At 43.3% G+C, this 17,101-nt stretch overlaps 2 protein-coding genes across 2 annotated transcripts; both read left to right on the top strand.

The window, feature by feature from the left end:
- The first annotated feature begins 4,238 nt into the window (after window positions 1-4,238).
- On the top strand, window positions 4,239-15,495 carry LOC124405100 (paramyosin, long form-like). Its single transcript, XM_046879713.1, has 16 exons — window positions 4,239-4,581; window positions 5,673-5,729; window positions 6,971-7,057; window positions 7,178-7,344; window positions 8,863-9,100; window positions 9,214-9,333; window positions 9,452-9,601; window positions 9,666-9,812; window positions 9,908-10,124; window positions 10,203-10,330; window positions 10,409-10,521; window positions 13,591-13,786; window positions 13,890-14,018; window positions 14,098-14,469; window positions 14,561-15,010; window positions 15,131-15,495. The coding sequence occupies exons 1-15, from the start codon at window positions 4,462-4,464 to the stop codon at window positions 14,951-14,953; spliced, it is 2,634 nt and encodes an 877-aa protein (XP_046735669.1). The 5' UTR covers window positions 4,239-4,461; the 3' UTR covers window positions 14,954-15,010; window positions 15,131-15,495.
- On the top strand, window positions 11,273-13,334 carry LOC124405105 (paramyosin, short form-like). Its single transcript, XM_046879723.1, has 2 exons — window positions 11,273-12,029; window positions 12,799-13,334. Exons 1-2 carry the CDS (start codon window positions 11,733-11,735, stop codon window positions 13,294-13,296), a joined length of 795 nt encoding a protein of 264 aa, XP_046735679.1. The 5' UTR covers window positions 11,273-11,732; the 3' UTR covers window positions 13,297-13,334.
- Window positions 15,496-17,101: the final 1,606 nt, after the last annotated feature.

Genomic DNA, 17,101 nt, shown 5'->3' with positions numbered 1-17,101 from the left:
CAGCTGTTAACACTTCTGGCTCATTCGAGTTCAAGCTTTTAGTATTTTTATCTCCGAAAGATAAAGGCAACGGCGTGACACAAGCTGAAAATGGAGCAGGATTGATTAATCTGGATATTCTAAACTTTTTTTTGTCATTTAGCTTAAGTACTGATCTCTGTAGAGGTCCATTGAAATAAACCGTGACGGTTGTTATACGAAATCGGGCGTTCACATGAATACTAAAGTACTCAGCCTTATTGCATGCAGCCCACAGTGCAGAGGCCAGTATTTCGTTTTGTCTGACTCAAGAATTATTTGGATGAGACTTTGAAGTTCGCTAATACTCTGTAATACGGCGCCACTGAATGGTCTCGGTGGTAGCGCCGCTGTAACCCAGTGACGATAACTTAAATTACTATTCTAACTAACAAGTGCCGCGCGGTCAATATGAATTTTATTCTACCTACTATTGGAATAAATTAATCATTGAATTTATCATTCTCATTTGTCATTACTCAGTTTATGGATTCAAATTCGCTTCTTGGAGATTTACGCATATTTTTTTTTCCATTCCTCATGGAGGAAGTTGAACGAAACCAAACTGCAATATGAACTCGAATTTCATCTTCAATTTTATTTCTGTAAATCTTAACACGGTAGACAATTTAAGTGCAGTACAGTATACAAGGTACAGGAAGATCACCATGTAAATTTCTGTTTCATATCTCACATTTTACACAAGTATTTTCACAATGGTTAAATAATGGTGTTTGCAGGTTCATTGACGTTGTGAGACAAGATTTCTTCGGGGTAATAGAACAGATTTCGGAATGAACCCTCGATTCATGTATCTTTGATGATTTGAAATCTATCAAAGTTATCACCTCTGGAAAAATCTTTCAATATTTTTTTAAATAAATGATTGGCTGAAAAAACATTCAAGATTGTTAAAAAACGATGCTCAAGTATTGTTCATATGCCTAGAACGGCGTGTCAGATCGAGACAGAATAAGATACGTGTGACTGTATACTGTAAATGAATATTAATGCTCGGATAGACGGCGCAAAAATTAATTCTATTTATATAGATGTGTATGTAACAGTTGAATCGGTGTCGACGAAAAATACACTATTGTTCACTTGTTATGATTTTCCTGTCACAATTAAGTTGCGTTGTGAAGTAAATCGAAAGCTTTCATGGGCAGAACTGAACTCGCTGGCTGACGCATTTCATTTTCATCGTCATGATTTTCTGGAGAAGTCGTATTGCATTTTCTTTACTTCTTAATAAGGTTTAACAAGGCTGATCTGTCAAAAATTGCAATGGCTCAACATTTGTTGATAAGCGATCACCAGTGCCGTGTCTACATTCATACAACACACATTTCAATGCGCCGGCGCACCGGGACACGTTGTTCTATTTTTATTGCTCACCGAGTTACGAATATTCGCAGAAAAATCGGAAAAAATCCTAGAGAATAAGCTTTTACGAAATAGGACGACTCGTATTCCCCTTCTCAGTGGTAAAAAAATAATCTTGGCTTGAGTATTTTCTTTCGTTTTTGGCCGCTGACTCAATGGCGTTATATTTTCATCCGCAATAGATACACAAATTGGTATGTGATTGCAGATGTTGCTCATGTGACTTTAAATATCTTCCAAGCTCAGAGATCACTCCTACGTGCATACGTGGTAACGTTTCTGAACTATCAGTTGCATTCAGAAGAATCTGAATATTTTTTTCCCGGCACACAGTAAACGACAGGCCACTAGTGCTATTCTCGTGAATAACATACGAAACGCCACGCACATCTAGCCTGTTTTTCGATTTCCATTAAACCTAGGCCCTACGGAGCCTACTAAACCGGTACAGCGATAAAACTATTTTGAGTATAGAACTGTGCGGATCTGGGCCAGCTATTGTTTACAATACCTTAACTATTTTTAGCTCCGTCGACCACTGCTCAATCATTTCAAGCTTCTGCTATCCCTGAATCACATTCCAAACTTATAGATACTTTCATGGTCAGTCGATCACGGATCGAATTAGCCGGTACTGCAGATCCGCAAACAGTCAGTGTGACTAATGATGAAACGTTCGTACAACTAGAGGTGCGCCCTTATCGTTTATTATTCCATCGACTGGCAGCATATCATTAGATTTTAGGAATTCTGAATTCGAGGTACTTCGACCCTTCTAATTTTAAATCGATCGATTCAGTCAACCCGCTCAGGCCTAACAGCCACGCCGAGAAGCCACCTGTTACGATTACGCGTCAGCCAGTCTCGGTCAGCACCAATTTTATTAGACAGGGCTGCAGGAAGTGGTCTTCTTATCGAACCACGTGCCATTTACAATGTGAAACGGGCATGGGATGTCATTCAATAAAGCATCCACAATCCGTTAGTCATTTCACTTTCGAAAACAGCCTACGCCAATAAATGATTATCCGAATGATTGTACACCACGGCGAATCCATTTTCTAACGTTGCCAACTTTCGTTTGTATAGTTTCAGTATTTCGGCGGAACGTGAAATAATTAACTCCGTTCGAACTCGTTTACTTTCGACATCTGAAAGACAGATTAGTTTAAGATACATAATGCAGAAATCCAATGAACATAAGCTGCTCAGCCGTTGGTCTGATTTTATTGTCATTCTTAATATCTCATTAATCATTCTGAAAAATGACCGGTATTTCGTGAATCCGTATAATCAACTCGCAGCCCATACTATCCGTAAGTACTTGTGGTGCAATGAGGTCACAAAGGTACTGTGATTGAAAGTTATTTCAAATTACATTATGGGAAAGATTGGGAGGTTAAGATGAAAATTTCGTGAATCAATTAATTTGAAAATAAGACTACGTGTCCTTTGGATCAGCAAATCGTCTGGTCATCATCGGCGATAAGTGATCCGTGAACTTCGTGCAAAGCCGCGACGCGTTCGACACCGTTGAAAATGTTCACCAGTTAGAAATAATCCACTACTGTAGTCTAGTGTATTCTTGGCACGCTTGCATCAAGTTTGACCCAGAGAACACCCAACGTTTTAACCATTCAAATCTGAGCTCTTATATCGTTGCGAACAAGAGAAGGTAAGCCGGAAAAGCTTCGAGCGCAAGGCCATCCGCCCGGTATGGGCAGGCTTTAGAGATGAGCGTGATGCCCTGAATAGATGTCAATTATGACAGATAAATGAATGGCATTGGTATTGTTGGTTGGCAGGAGGAAGAAGGATGGTTTGAGGGGTGAGACTTTTCGTCAGTGCCCGGGTTATTCTGGGCCGGTCCTTAATATCTGGAATTCTTCACCAGAGAGAGCGCCGAGAGTGCGCGAGCGTCCGCGACGGCCGCGGTGACGCCAAAGAGGCGAACCATCGAGAAGTCTGCGGGCTTCGGGCTAATCTCAAATTACGCAGAGGAGCTCTCGCACGGCTGCTACACGTCTTTGCCCGCCACAGCTCACAGCAACCATTTATAGACACTCGAGCAGCGGGGCACGGTGGGAGGCTAAAGAATCCAAATGAAAACCATCATTTCATTACTCTAGTTTTTTCGTTGTTTTTTTCCATTTTGCGAGAAAACTTGAGATCACATTCACACCTCAGAGATTAATTGCAGGTTACACAGTGCTGGTCTGATAGATAACAGCTAACCAATGCTATTGTTCACGACGCTCTTACCATTTTTTTTTTCCCCGTTTTGAATCTAGCATGTTTCGAATGGCTGAACTATCAAAGATAGGGTGATACCCTGATTATGTTCCACATAATTTCATTCAGGTATATATACCAAACTGCAGCCCTCGGAAGCTCGATGGAAAGGCGCTGCTTCACCCACGCCCGTAAGAATAATCTTGTGGATGGCTGGTCAGCCATTGGATACGCAGAGACCAAACCTGATGATGGATATACCGGGAATTGGTTGAAAAGGATGAAGGTTTAGTTTAGCCAGAGGCCGCAGGGTCGAAGAATTTCTCTGTTATCGGTAGGCAGGTTGCAGGGGATGCGATGTGCGCTGGCAGCGATTCAAATAGACCGATCTGGAAAGAAGTGGCGATGAGGAGAACGGGAGCCGAGGCGAGCCGGGGGTGCAACAGCCGTAGGTCTGTCCGGTTTCGTGGAAGATTTGATGCAGATATGAAATTATTCAGTCCCACGATCACGTTGGCAATGTTTTTGGAAACGGGGCGGAGCGGTCAGGACGCATGCGTCGCCGCTGGTAGTTTTTACGGGGCCATGGAGTTGCCGTCGAGTCATACGAACGACGGGTCGCGCACTACGAGTAGGGCGCTGGTCGGCTCCGAAACGCAACGCACGACAGAGCGACTGACGAAGGCTGGGACAGACGTGCAGACTTACTCCTCGCCCATCAATTGAACAAGCCTAACCGCGGACGAAGAGAAGAGGAAAGGAAAGCTTCGTTTCTTCAGTGAACGCATAATAATACGGCAGCGATCGACTAGTCCATAAATAAAGATGTCTTCCTCAGCGGTAGCGAAGAGTTCCAAGTACACGTACCGGTCTTCGGGTGGTGCAGGCTCTGCCGATGTTAGCATCGAGTACAGCGCCGACCTGAGCGCTCTCTCCAGACTCGAGGTAGGTTCACACATTTTTTTCATACATCTCTCGACTTCTCTTCCCAAGTGATCTAGGCCTTCGATCATCGGCTAAGTGTGGATACGCGAACACAAATTCGTAAAATGAAAGGACCGGATTTTTGGCCGAGTTGGAAATGAGCGATATCTGCAGCACCACGACTGCCGGTTGCACAGCGCATATTTTTTTTTTTTTTTTTGAGATGAGCAAAGTGTATCCAAATTGCGGAGAACTTTTGTGTGAGTGATTATCAAGGTATTGTGAAATCCTACGATTGAACAAAACGGAAGTGGAACGTCCGAGGATCGTCTTTACTGGGACTATACGATGCTTCCTAGAGTGGTTTCAAGACCACCGGAAAGATATTTGTTCAAGACCACGCCGTAGATTTCATCATTCTGGTTAACCAAAATGGCGGATGAATGAGTACGTAACAGTGGGAACCAGGCTACCGCGCTCACTGGCCTACCGTAAATACCGGTTCGGTTGTGAGCAATAATTATATGGGATCTTCACTATTTGATTAAAATTTCATGAATCGCACTGAAAATCTCACTATCGAAGCGCCGTCATGCAATGTAAGATAAAAACGGGGTTGTCGTTACCGTGACTCTGTGCCCCATAAAAGTGAATGAAAATGATGAGGTTTCGTATTTTAGAGTGAGAGCGAATCATGTGTATTAAAGTTCAGTGACCAAAAGAGACGCTCAATGGCAACTGACCAAACCAAAAGTGGATGGATACGGCCACGGTGGCCACCGGATAGCTGAGTCCGAAAATAGTAATGGATTATTTTTAAATAATACAACGGTAACGGTTACTCGCCGAAAAATCTTACCGATTATTCATCCCACAATTCTAAATTCATTCGTCATGTGATGATAAAAAAATTATTGAATCACAGTACCTACTTCTGTTCCGCGCGAAGACTCAATATTTCGTAAGCTAAGGCAGTGGCTTTTGAGACTGGAACTATCAAAATAAACAAATAAATCAACGTATGGCATAATAAATCATCCTCGTTTTGTTTTCAATTCAGATTTGTTCCACATGCCGCACATTAATTTTATGTATCCGTTCTTTAATTTCAGGACAAAATTCGCCTGCTCCAAGATGACCTGGAGTCCGAGAGAGAGTTGCGTCAGAGGGTAAGTGTCTGAAATTGTCCCAGAACATAGAAAATAAAAAGCAATCGGCGACGAAATCATTAAGCGATAATATGGCTGCACAGTAGAATGATTCTTGAGTCAAGTAAATAACGATTTCGAGAAATTATGCTAATGATACGGGCAGGATTTTTCATTTTCGATTACACAAGTATTAAGATTTGAATTTTAACTTGTGGAAGAAGGAAAACCTAGTAGATGGACAGACAGAGGGGGGCAGGGGAGGGGAGGGGTACGGGGGCAAGAGGTGTTGAGGAATGTCCAGCTCACGCTGTGTCTATTTTGAGATGCTCAGGCCTTCAGAAGCTCTTCGTATTCTGAATTCTTTCATCATGTTTCATGCTAATATGAAAAATCTTAGTTTCCCCCAAAATTTGTTCTTTCCTTTACTCTCAAACACGCGTTGTCATTTCCGACGAACCAAATTTTTAACCCCCCGATCGAATCAAAGTCTTGGCAAATATCAAATGTCGTCGATTCGTAATTACATCGACTAGGATGCTGAGGCGCGGAACAATTCGACGCGTGGACTCTTTGTACACCTTTGATCGTACGATGAACTTTTTGTCGTATGAAGTGTACTAAGCTTGCAGCTAATTTAGATTGACTCTGTTTCTGTGTATCTCACGTAAACAATTGGGACACCGCTGATTGGGCCTAGGCTTGCGTAACTTGAGCATTTGCCAAGAGTTGCAGTTGATGCGTACGGGGAAAAATTCTATCAGCAAGGTCCGTCAAAGAATACCCATCGACACAACAGAGATACGCACCACTTCCGAAGTAGTACTTGATTCGCAAATTTTAAGTAGACGCGTAAGCGATGCCGTTCAAGCAGTGGTTAAGTTATCAATTATGTAGACTCCACTATGTTTGAAATCGATGAAGGATGCTGCAATGATTACCCGCATCGCATGAACAAAGTCACGCGGCAAAGATATCTTGTACAGAAGATTACGCGATTGAAAAGAGAAGCGAATGACTGTTTCTGTATTCGTAATATTAATAAGGCTACTAGCAGTGAGTCGGCCAACCGGAATTAGACGGAAGCTATTTAAGGAATATGACGTCATGCACACCCCAAGGGGATCAGTACCGTCGCGTCATCATTAGCGCGATATCAAATTTTGCGGCTCACTGGATTTTTGCGAAATGAAAACGCACATGGTTCTACCCTCCTTGCATTGGTTGACATTAGAGATTAACGGAGTTATTCCGTTTTGCAGATCGAACGCGAACGCGCCGACCTGAGCGTGCAGGTAATTCAATTGTCTGAACGCCTTGAGGAAGCTGAGGGCGGTGCCGAGTCTCAGGTAAGAAGTTGCATATTTCATTGACAGATATACGTATGCATTGGATGAATATAGCGTCACGTGCAAGTTACAGACCATCGTCCATACCACCGTACAATAGCCGTTTTTCCGTTATTTTAGTTTGAGATCAACAGAAAGAGGGACACGGAGTTGGCGAAGCTTCGCAAACTTCTTGAGGATGTTCACCTGGAGAGCGAGGAAACCGCACACATTCTCCGCAAGAAGCACCAGGAAGTCGTCTCCGATTTTCAGGATCAAATTGATCAACTCTCCAAGGCTCGTGCCAGGTGGGTAAAGAAACCCGGAACTCGATCCAAATTTCCTCGTCCCATGTTGCTATGGACAGTGCCATTTTCGTGCGCAATTGGTATTAGTGGGAGAATTGAAAAAAATCCAAGTCAAAAAAGGTGTCACGATTCCAGCGTGATTCATCGGCGCTTGCTCGACGCGGCGCTCGGTTAACATGGAAATAAGAAATTACATCCACCCCGGTGATTCACGTACGGTATCTAAGGTAAATATAGCTAGACTGTGGAAAATATCTGAAAATTTCAAAGCGTATGCCTCCGTGGCTGGCCAGGGTCCAAGCACAGAAGTCTCCACACCTGAAATACATAGAGCGTCCGGCAGTTTCTAAACATAGACCATCGTCCCAGCGCCCGGCGTATATCGAACACAATGTTACAAGGACGTCAACGGATAATAAGGGTCCCCGCTAATTGTTTTGGCGGAATGCTATTTCTGGTACAGGTTCGACAGTGACATAATATGACCATCTCCCGATTTGTCCAGACGTTAATATTATGGTCACCAGTTTGCAGCGGACTTACGACTCGCTCTAGTGTATATACCACCGACATATGAGAGCAAGTAGAATGTCAGTCATCTATTTTTGCTTATGCATGTCTACGACACACTCCACGAAAACAAAGTCACGGAATGTTGTCTTTCACTGGAGCCTTGCTCCTGTTGTAACGTCTTCCGAGTTGGAAACCTCTAGACAGAAACCCAACAGCAATGACAGTTGTCACGTGTTGACGGTGTCACCGTATCGAGATGTGAAACGTAAGCTTTGAAGTATCTCGCGAATTCTTTTTGGTTTTAATTTTGTAACGATCTATGCTGCTGTGACTAAATCGAGATAAGTAATAAGATCTTCACCCTCGAAGAGTATGGATCGTCGAAATTGACCTTGTAGGAATTCTATTTGGACCAATAGCTTGAAATTCGTATTCTGATATAATTTATGAAACTTCTTTCTCACATTGCCTATTGCACACAATATCAGTCCAGATTGAAAAAATTAGAAAACCAACAAACATCTCTGACGAAAAGGATGCATAGTTCACCTGTTGAACGGGCATCGTGGCCGAGGGGGACATCATCGCCGTGGTGCTCACTCTCGTTAAAATAGCGAGTCCAACTTCGGGGCGCTCTTTCTCTTCTTCCCTCTCAGTCGCTCTGCTTATGACTATTTTTAACCCCGGGAGTCTAAAGCATGCCGCAACCAACGTTGGCGCGCCATATTAGTCCACGCCACCGGTCCACGACTATCCCCCACTTTACTCGAAACCAAATGGCTGACACCTTACACCTTACACCTTTCCACGCGCATTGCGTAGGTGGTTACCAACTTTCGGAAATTTTTCCCAAAAAATGTTTCACCCTTTGCTTTACCACTGCATAGCTTAACAAAGCCAGGATGCGAAGTGAGATTCAACCATTCACAAATCCATCGGTTGAATCTCAACTCGTATACAGAATCACCGCAGTGTCTCAGATTGAAAATTTATATTCGTTTTCAGAGCTGACAAGGAGAAGGGAAAATTCCAGCAAGAGGTTTACGAGTTGCTCGCCCAGGTAGACTCCGTGACAAAAGAGAAGATTCTGTCCATCAAGACAGTCGAGAAGCTAGAGATTCACGTTTCGGAATTGAACGTCAAGATCGAGGAACTGAATCGCACTATCGTCGATATTACCAGCCACAAGACCCGCCTCTCCCAAGAAAATATCGAGCTCACTAAGGAAGTCCAAGACTTGAAGGCAAGTGCTGGGGCTCCACCTAGATCAATATTACACGTGTAGCTCTATCCCGTCCTCTCGATACCTTTGACGGAGCAACCTCAAGATAATAATGATCGATTTATAAATTTCAGGTAAACATCGAGAACGTTGTTTACCTGAAGTCACAGATTGCCAGCCAACTTGAAGATGCCCGACGCCGCCTTGAGGATGAGGAACGCCGTCGTTCTTTGGTTGAAGCCTCTCTTCATCAGGTATTTTCAAAATAACGACATTTTCAGGTACAAAATACGCCTGCAACTGCTGGTGATATAGTGATATAGTCAATTACGAGTGACAATTGATTCTGGGTCATAATCTAATAACTTGTAGGTCGAAATCGAGTTGGAATCTGTTCGCGTGCAACTGGAAGAGGAATCTGAGGCTCGTCTAGACCTGGAACGTCAGCTCGTCAAGGCCAACGGTGAGGTGTCCATCTGGAGGTCCAAATACGAGACCGAGGCGAATGCTCGCGCTGAAGAGGTCAGTGAATCTTTTGATTCTTGAACCTCGTAATTTTTCACAAACATCTTCGTTTGCAAAACAGGTTGAGGAAATTCGCCGCAAGTATTCAGCTCGCATTCAGGAACAGGAGGAACAAATAGAGACCCTTCTGGTTAAGATCAACAACCTGGAGAAGCAAAAGTCACGTCTTCAGTCTGAAGTAGAGATTCTCATTATCGATCTTGAGAAGGTACGATTGGCTTTCTTTCTAATCCAGCGTTATTCTTATCATTTTCTAACATACTCTCGGAAGATTCACCGATAACCTCGTTACATCGTTTCCAGGCGAATGGAACCGCTCGGGAGCTCCAGAAACGCGTGGAGCATATGGAGAAGGTTAACATCGAGCTTAAGTCACGGTTGGAAGAAACTGTTCAGCTATACGAGCAAACTCAACGTGACCTGCGCAATAAGCAACAGGAACTGCAGCGTACGAATGCTGAGCTCGACAAGACCCGCGAAATGAAAGACCAACTGGGTCGCGAGAACAAGAAGCTTGCAGGTTTGTGCGGCAAAGCTCAAGCTAAAACTTCAAGTTATCCATTGAAATACGTCACATCTCCTCCCTTTAACATTGCAGACGACTTAACCGATGCCAAGAACCAGCTGGCAGACATGAACCGACGCCTACACGAGTTGGAATTGGAACTTCGTCGCCTGGAGAACGAACGCGAGGAGTTGGCCGCCGCATACAAGGAAGCCGAAGCAGTGCGTATTTTTGCAAGGAGTCTAATCTCCACGATACGAATTGCATCGCTTATTTGAATCTTTTTTTCTGAAAAATAGGGCCGCAAGGTTGAGGAACAGCGCTCACAGCGTTTGGCTGCTGAGCTGAGCCAGTTCCGCCACGAGGCTGAGCGTCGCCTCGCGGAGAAGGACGAGGAGTTCGAAGCTTTCCGGTAGGTGGATAATTTTCAAATCTAGTCCTAGTGACAGAAGGTTGACGTCAACGTGTTGATCAGGACACTTTTGTAATTAGCGAGGTGCCAGCGCGCCATCCATCAATTTGTCGCGTTATTTGACCGTTACGGTGCTCGTGAGATATCGGTACATCTCTTACGAGATCCTCGGATCTTGCATCTATGAATAATTGAACTGATTCTTTCGGAAAGACGGTGATAGTACAACCGATCGATAAAGTGCACTACCACTGCCTACCCAACATCTGTCAATACATTGACCGTATACTAGAGAATATCACGTTTTGGCTCAGGGCATCCTATGGCTGATGTAATCCCGATTATTTTTATTCGATTGTTACGCTATCTTTTGATTCATCATCGGCTATTTACATCGGGTATTTACGTGACACACATTCAAAAAATGATCTAAGAAAGGATATTACATAGCTTAGCAAAAAACTGACTAAAATTTCTCGGCGTAGTCGGATACTGATTATTGAAGTAAGTGAATTAGACGAATCTCTCGGTTATCGCATGAAAGATATAAATCAATATTAACAACTGATGATGATCGAAAAAGGACAATTTGATGGGTCGAGTATTGACACACGGAGCCATCCTATAATATCCTTAATCCATTACTGTTTTCTCTTATTGTATACAGTACTTTAAAAAAAAATACTGTATCACTATATGTAAAACACTGCTTGAGACATAATTGGTATGATAAAGCTACCAAATATCTAGCACGAGTCTGTCATCACATCTCTCTATTAATACTGAGGTATGCTTTTGTGAAGACGTGGTCCATTTATTAGAGAGAGACTCTGATTGGCTACACTCAGCGTTTTAACCCTATTAAGCAATCGATGAGAAAGCTACAAATGAAACCCCTGCATGACGGCGTGCTTCAATTTTACTTAAACGTCAGTCATCATACGTGTGCCCGTGTCACGAGAGTAAGCCCTGCACATACCGCGCGGCTGTCAGTCTGGCACCTTTCAACTTCAATAAGGATGCTGGGCAAGAAGAGACCGAACCCTTGAAGCTTTCAACATAAATAACAGATGATGAAAAACGTCAGTAATTCCTGAAAACAGCGTCGAACATTAAAATCACAAGGGTTCAAGTTGAATAACAGAGCAAAAGGCACTTAGAGGAGGTGGGTGAAGAAACGGTGACGGTTGACGCTACGAGGAAACTACAGAATGGCGTCGCATGTGCCGCTCTCCCATATGCCGGTAGAATCGAAATGGCGGCATAAGCCAACATTCGTTTACAACAAGAACTATGGATATGGGATGAACTACTACCAACCAATGATCGACTATATCGATAAGCGAGATAATCGAAGCAGAGCCAAGTCCGAGTATCCCCACCTCCCGTGGTCGGACAGTCGCGCGCTCTGGGAGGACAAAAAAGTGCAGCCTTACACGCCGAGGGATCTACAACGATTGGCGGTTGACGCGGAGGTGCAGGCAAAAGATCATCTCAGTACATTTAAGGTAAACCCTCTCCGCAACTCCTTTTAAACGCAACGTCAAGAATTTTTGAGGAACCAAAGGAAGAAACCGCGGTGTAACAAACTGGCACGCGGCTCGGCGGCGACTTGACCTTTCCAATTCTAAATTCGTCTCAGCCGAAAGTGCACTCTGAGCCTTTGATAGCCTGATAGTGCATCGTGATTTATGCTAATGGAATCATACACTCGCGGTAATCAGCGTTGGTTATTTGAATATTTATAAACGAAATCGAGCAAGCTGCCACTACGGAGTCAGTGAGAAATTAAACCGGTCAAAGCTCTGGTGAAACGTGCGACTACGTGAGGGTTTCGAGAGTTTGAGATTTATTGAACGGAAAACGCCTTATTTTGATGTTCCCCGCGGCCAAGACGCGCGAAGTGAAGATCCGTCGAAATTTAGACACGCCAGTCGGGCCGGTTGGTCGATACGGAATTGTAACGCTGACGAAATCCGTTCGATTCCATTTTGGACGGAAAGCGAAGCTCCTCTGTGAAGTCGGTGCCAAGTAGCCCGGAGTGATTTTTGCAGCAAAGTATTTTAATACGCGAATATCTATGCTCAGTTGCTAAACGGTTATAAGCCCGCGTATAAAGAAATTGTTTTCGTTAAAGTTTCTCTGCTTGTGATACTTTTCGAAGAGTTGAGTCAAAGCCAGGAATACTGGTACATGTTTTGTTCGGAATTTTTTTTCTGTGCTATAAAAAATATTCAATTGAATTTCACTAACTAACCTTAGAAACATAATCTTAAGGTTGCCAAGCGTTCGGACTTCAGCCTTTCAAAAACAATTCACGCGAGTCACGTAACAAAAGAAGTTTTTCCGAGGAAACGTGCCGTCTACAGACCTGCTCAAGTTCGTCCAAGGAGCGAGCCCCGAGAAATAGAGCAAAAAATCATGAGTGATTTGGAACTTGGATCCCTGCAGGACGTTCAGGCTATGAGGGAGGTGAAAGACGCTTTGGAACACGGGAGGCGTTTGCGCGGAAAATCTGCCAAGGCTATAGAGTTTCATTTAAAAGCTGACGCTCTGCAGAATCTTTCGCAGAGTCAAGAATTGGCGGATATAAGAAAATTTCAAAGAAATGCTGTGCACGTCCTTATGGACGACAGAATGCACTCACAATTTATGAGCGATAGAGCGCGGATGGCCAGGGACGATCACAAGTTCCTGGAGCCTCTTGACAATCTCAGCCATGAGCTGAAGGACTTTGAACAGAAATCGAGCGGCTATTTCTTGGACAAGAGGTAGACAGACTTTGGCACGGAATCCGTGTCATTGCTAGGCATATAGAAGCTAGTCCCCAAACAGAAATAACACAAATCTGGTTTTGTAAAATAATCCAATCGCAAGTACCCATGAAACGGAGTGCAAATCCAAAATACAAATCTCCAAGATCTAGTTCCCAATCCTTCTCTCTGTAACCTTGTTGGCTCTCTTTGTAAATAATTGTGTTGATTGTCTGACAGTGGACCGATTTTCTATCTAGAAATAAGTTTTCGGATTGCAAACTTATTGACAAACAAACATGTTATTTTCCAACAGCAAACAGACCAGCATTGAGATCGAACAATTGAGCGCCCGCGTCGTCGAAGCCGAGACCAAGCTGAAGTCCGAGGTAGCTCGCGTCAAGAAGAAGCTGCAGATCCAGATTACCGAATTGGAACTCTCTCTGGACGTTGCCAACAAGAGCAACATCGACCTGCAGAAGACCATCAAGAAGCAATCCCTGACATTGACGGTGAGGAAAACTCAAAACTGATCTCTTTGAACGGCGAAATGGTTCGAGACACAAGTTATTGTGCAAGTAAAAATACAAATAATTGTCAATACTCTGTTTTCAGGAATTGCAATCGCACTACGACGAGGTTCAGCGCCAATTGCAGGTGACTTTGGACCAACTCGGCATCAGCCAGCGTCGTCTCTTATCCCTGACTTCGGAGCTCGAGGAAATTCGCGGCAACTACGAGTCTGTAAGTTGGTGATAGTCGAATATCCGTTACCGCTGGTGTGTGACGAAGACAATCAAGCGCTCACTCTTGTCTCGTTTAGGCCCTTCGCGCGAAGAGATCCGTCGAGCAGCAGTACGAGGAGTCGGTTAGCCGTATCAACGAGCTGACAACGATCAACGTGAACATTTCCTCAGCCAGGGCAAAGATTGAGCAGGAATTGGCCACCCTCGCTGGAGATTACGAGGAGGTTACCAAGGAGCTACGCGTCAGCGACGAACGGTTCCAGCGCGTGCAAACCGAACTTAAGCACACCGTTGAAATCCTTCACGACGAGCAGGAGCGTATCGTGAAGATTGAGGCAGTCAAAAAGTCTCTGGAGATCGAAGTGAAGAACCTGTCCATTCGGCTTGAGGAGGTTGAAGCCAACGCTATCGTCGGCGGCAAGCGCATCATCAGCAAACTCGAAGCTAGGGTGAGTACTAGGATCGTCTGACTTCTCTCTTTTCTCTCCTTCGTTGTTAATACCAATTCGCGTGTTAAACGAACCAACGATCTACCTACAGATCCGTGATCTCGAGCTTGAACTTGACGAGGAGAAGCGCAGACACGCGGAGACCGTGAAGATCCTTCGCAAGAAGGAGCGCAACATCAAGGAAGTGATGATCCAGGTAGAGGAGGACTCGAAGAACATCGCCCTCCTCCAGGAGGCACTAGACAAGTCGTCGCAAAAAGTCAGCATCTACAAGAGGCAGCTCCAGGAACAGGAGGGCATGTCCCAGCAGAGCGTAACGCGGGTGCGCCGCTTCCAGCGTGAACTTGAGGCCGCGGAGGACCGCGCCGACACCGCAGAGAGCAACCTGACCTTGATCCGTGCCAAACACCGCAGTTTCGTAACCACATCGACGGTGCCAGGATCTCAGGTATACCTCGTGCAAGAGACGAGGCAGGAGGTTTAGGCCACAGCACCATCCCTCGCAGCTCTTGTGACACCACACCGTCATCATCACTATCACGTAAGTGCGTCCGATCTGGTTCTGCAACGTCCATAGACCAGATTGATTCGTCGGCGCTGGGAAATCTCTCATTCAACTCTCTTTCCGACACTTTTCACACGCTTTCACACGGCTTCACAGGCACTTCCGAATCACAACGAACAACTTTGTACCACGATCATTGGCAGCTGGGAGTTCATCAGATATACCAGATATTGTTAATGGATGGGCAAGAGGCTGCTGCGGTCCAAGCCAAAGGAGAACCTTCCAGCTTCAGAAACTGTTTCTATCCGAGTGTAAACGAAACGAAGAATAAAACTATACGTATAATGTAACACCAACTTGCGACGTAATTCTCGTCCCCGAAGAAGCGCGTCATTTAAAGATCATCAATTACTAAGCTATATCATTATAATTATAAACTAAGTGAAAAAAACAAAAACACATACGTCTATTATACATACTTGTATTTAAATAATAATAATAATAATAATAATTCTATTCTATTCTATTATCTATATTATAGATAGGTACTATTGCCCATACACAACTCTTTCACTGTACGACATATACAATAACCTATGTCATCTTTAATTTAATAATAAACTGAAACACGTACGTACGACAAAAAAAAAAGAAAAAGAAAATTGGAGAATCTACCATATACATATACAATAACAACAACAACAATAATTATTGTTCATCGCTGCTCCGGGGCGCTGGTCTTGTTACTGAATAAAGATTTCCCAATATTTTTTGTATAAATCCAAGCCGTAAGATACAACCCCTGCTTACTCGTACACTGCATTCGCTTGTATTCATTACAGAGGTATAGTTACTTCTTTCCTGGCAATAGTTAAGAATCAAGTAATACCACGGAACATATTGAATTGTTATTCATAATAACATGTACGCTTAACTGTTGATAACCGAATTCCAACAGTCGCCGCAGCTTAGCGCAACGCATCATCGTATTGTATTAAAAAGTTCGTTTGATTAAAATTAATCTAGATATTAAGACAAAATTAACGAAAGCCACGATTCAACACGGCGCTCGATTTACTAACAAGATTAGACTTATAGATAAACACCGGTACATAATATTAAGTATGTACTCTCATAGTACCTGTATGTGGAGGTTTCCAGAGCACCAAGCCGCAACCTTTTCAATGAAATCTCAAGTTTACCTGTCATTATCTAATCTATTCAGCATATTAACGGGAGGGCGAATGATTTTATGAAAAAAAAATTACTCCATCTAGATCGATTTTTTTGGTAAAAATTCTCGAGGTAGCTAGAACTAACCACATACGAATCATAATTTGAGCAATAAGAAACCAATAACTGCAGAGCGACAAATTTTCAATATCCGGTATCTCGCAATAAAATTAGAAATCTGAAACTATAGAACGAATTATTTGATATAGAGACTGCGCAATGGTAATTTTACATGGCAATTTTCCCCCTCCCCCACAGTATCCGCGTGACAAAACAACTGTGATAAATTTATAAAAAAGATCAGCTCAAAATCAGTTGACATTAAAAAACCTTATACTATCTTGATCTTATTAACCCTTACCTTACCCGATCATCGAATCTTGGACGGATATCTATTCGGCTATGCGACAGTGACACATTCCGGTTTGAATGTCAGCAATAGTTGTTTACGATAATGTGATGCGGCTTGTGATCGATAAGAAAAATATATTAATAATATGTCTTCTTCACTACATGAAACAGCTGGTGGTAAGTACAGATAGATCTAGTTTCTCTCCAACAGGCCCTCGTCTTGCGGTACCAGAAAAAAACGAAAAAATTATTTTCACCCAAATTTGACATCGAACTGCAAGGAAAAAGCCGAGGAAAAAGCACTCGCAGATTAAAGAAGTAAGTACGGTTTACATACAAGAACCAGAAAATCATTGCAAGAAGTGTTTTATACGCTAAAATTTTTCCAAGCTAATTAAAATATTTTCGATCCGGAAGCCCGAAAATTTTGAGTCTAGATACTGCATAAGCGTTGCAATAGCATTAAAAGTATATTCTGGATGTTAGGAATTAATTCTTTGTGCACGTGCACGTCAAATACGTATCCTGAACGAATTTTAAAAT

The sequence above is a fragment of the Diprion similis genome, chromosome 4, assembly GCF_021155765.1.
Source record: "Diprion similis isolate iyDipSimi1 chromosome 4, iyDipSimi1.1, whole genome shotgun sequence".
NCBI lineage: Eukaryota > Metazoa > Arthropoda > Insecta > Hymenoptera > Diprionidae > Diprion > Diprion similis.
This window is presented reverse-complemented; position numbering and strand designations above follow the sequence as displayed.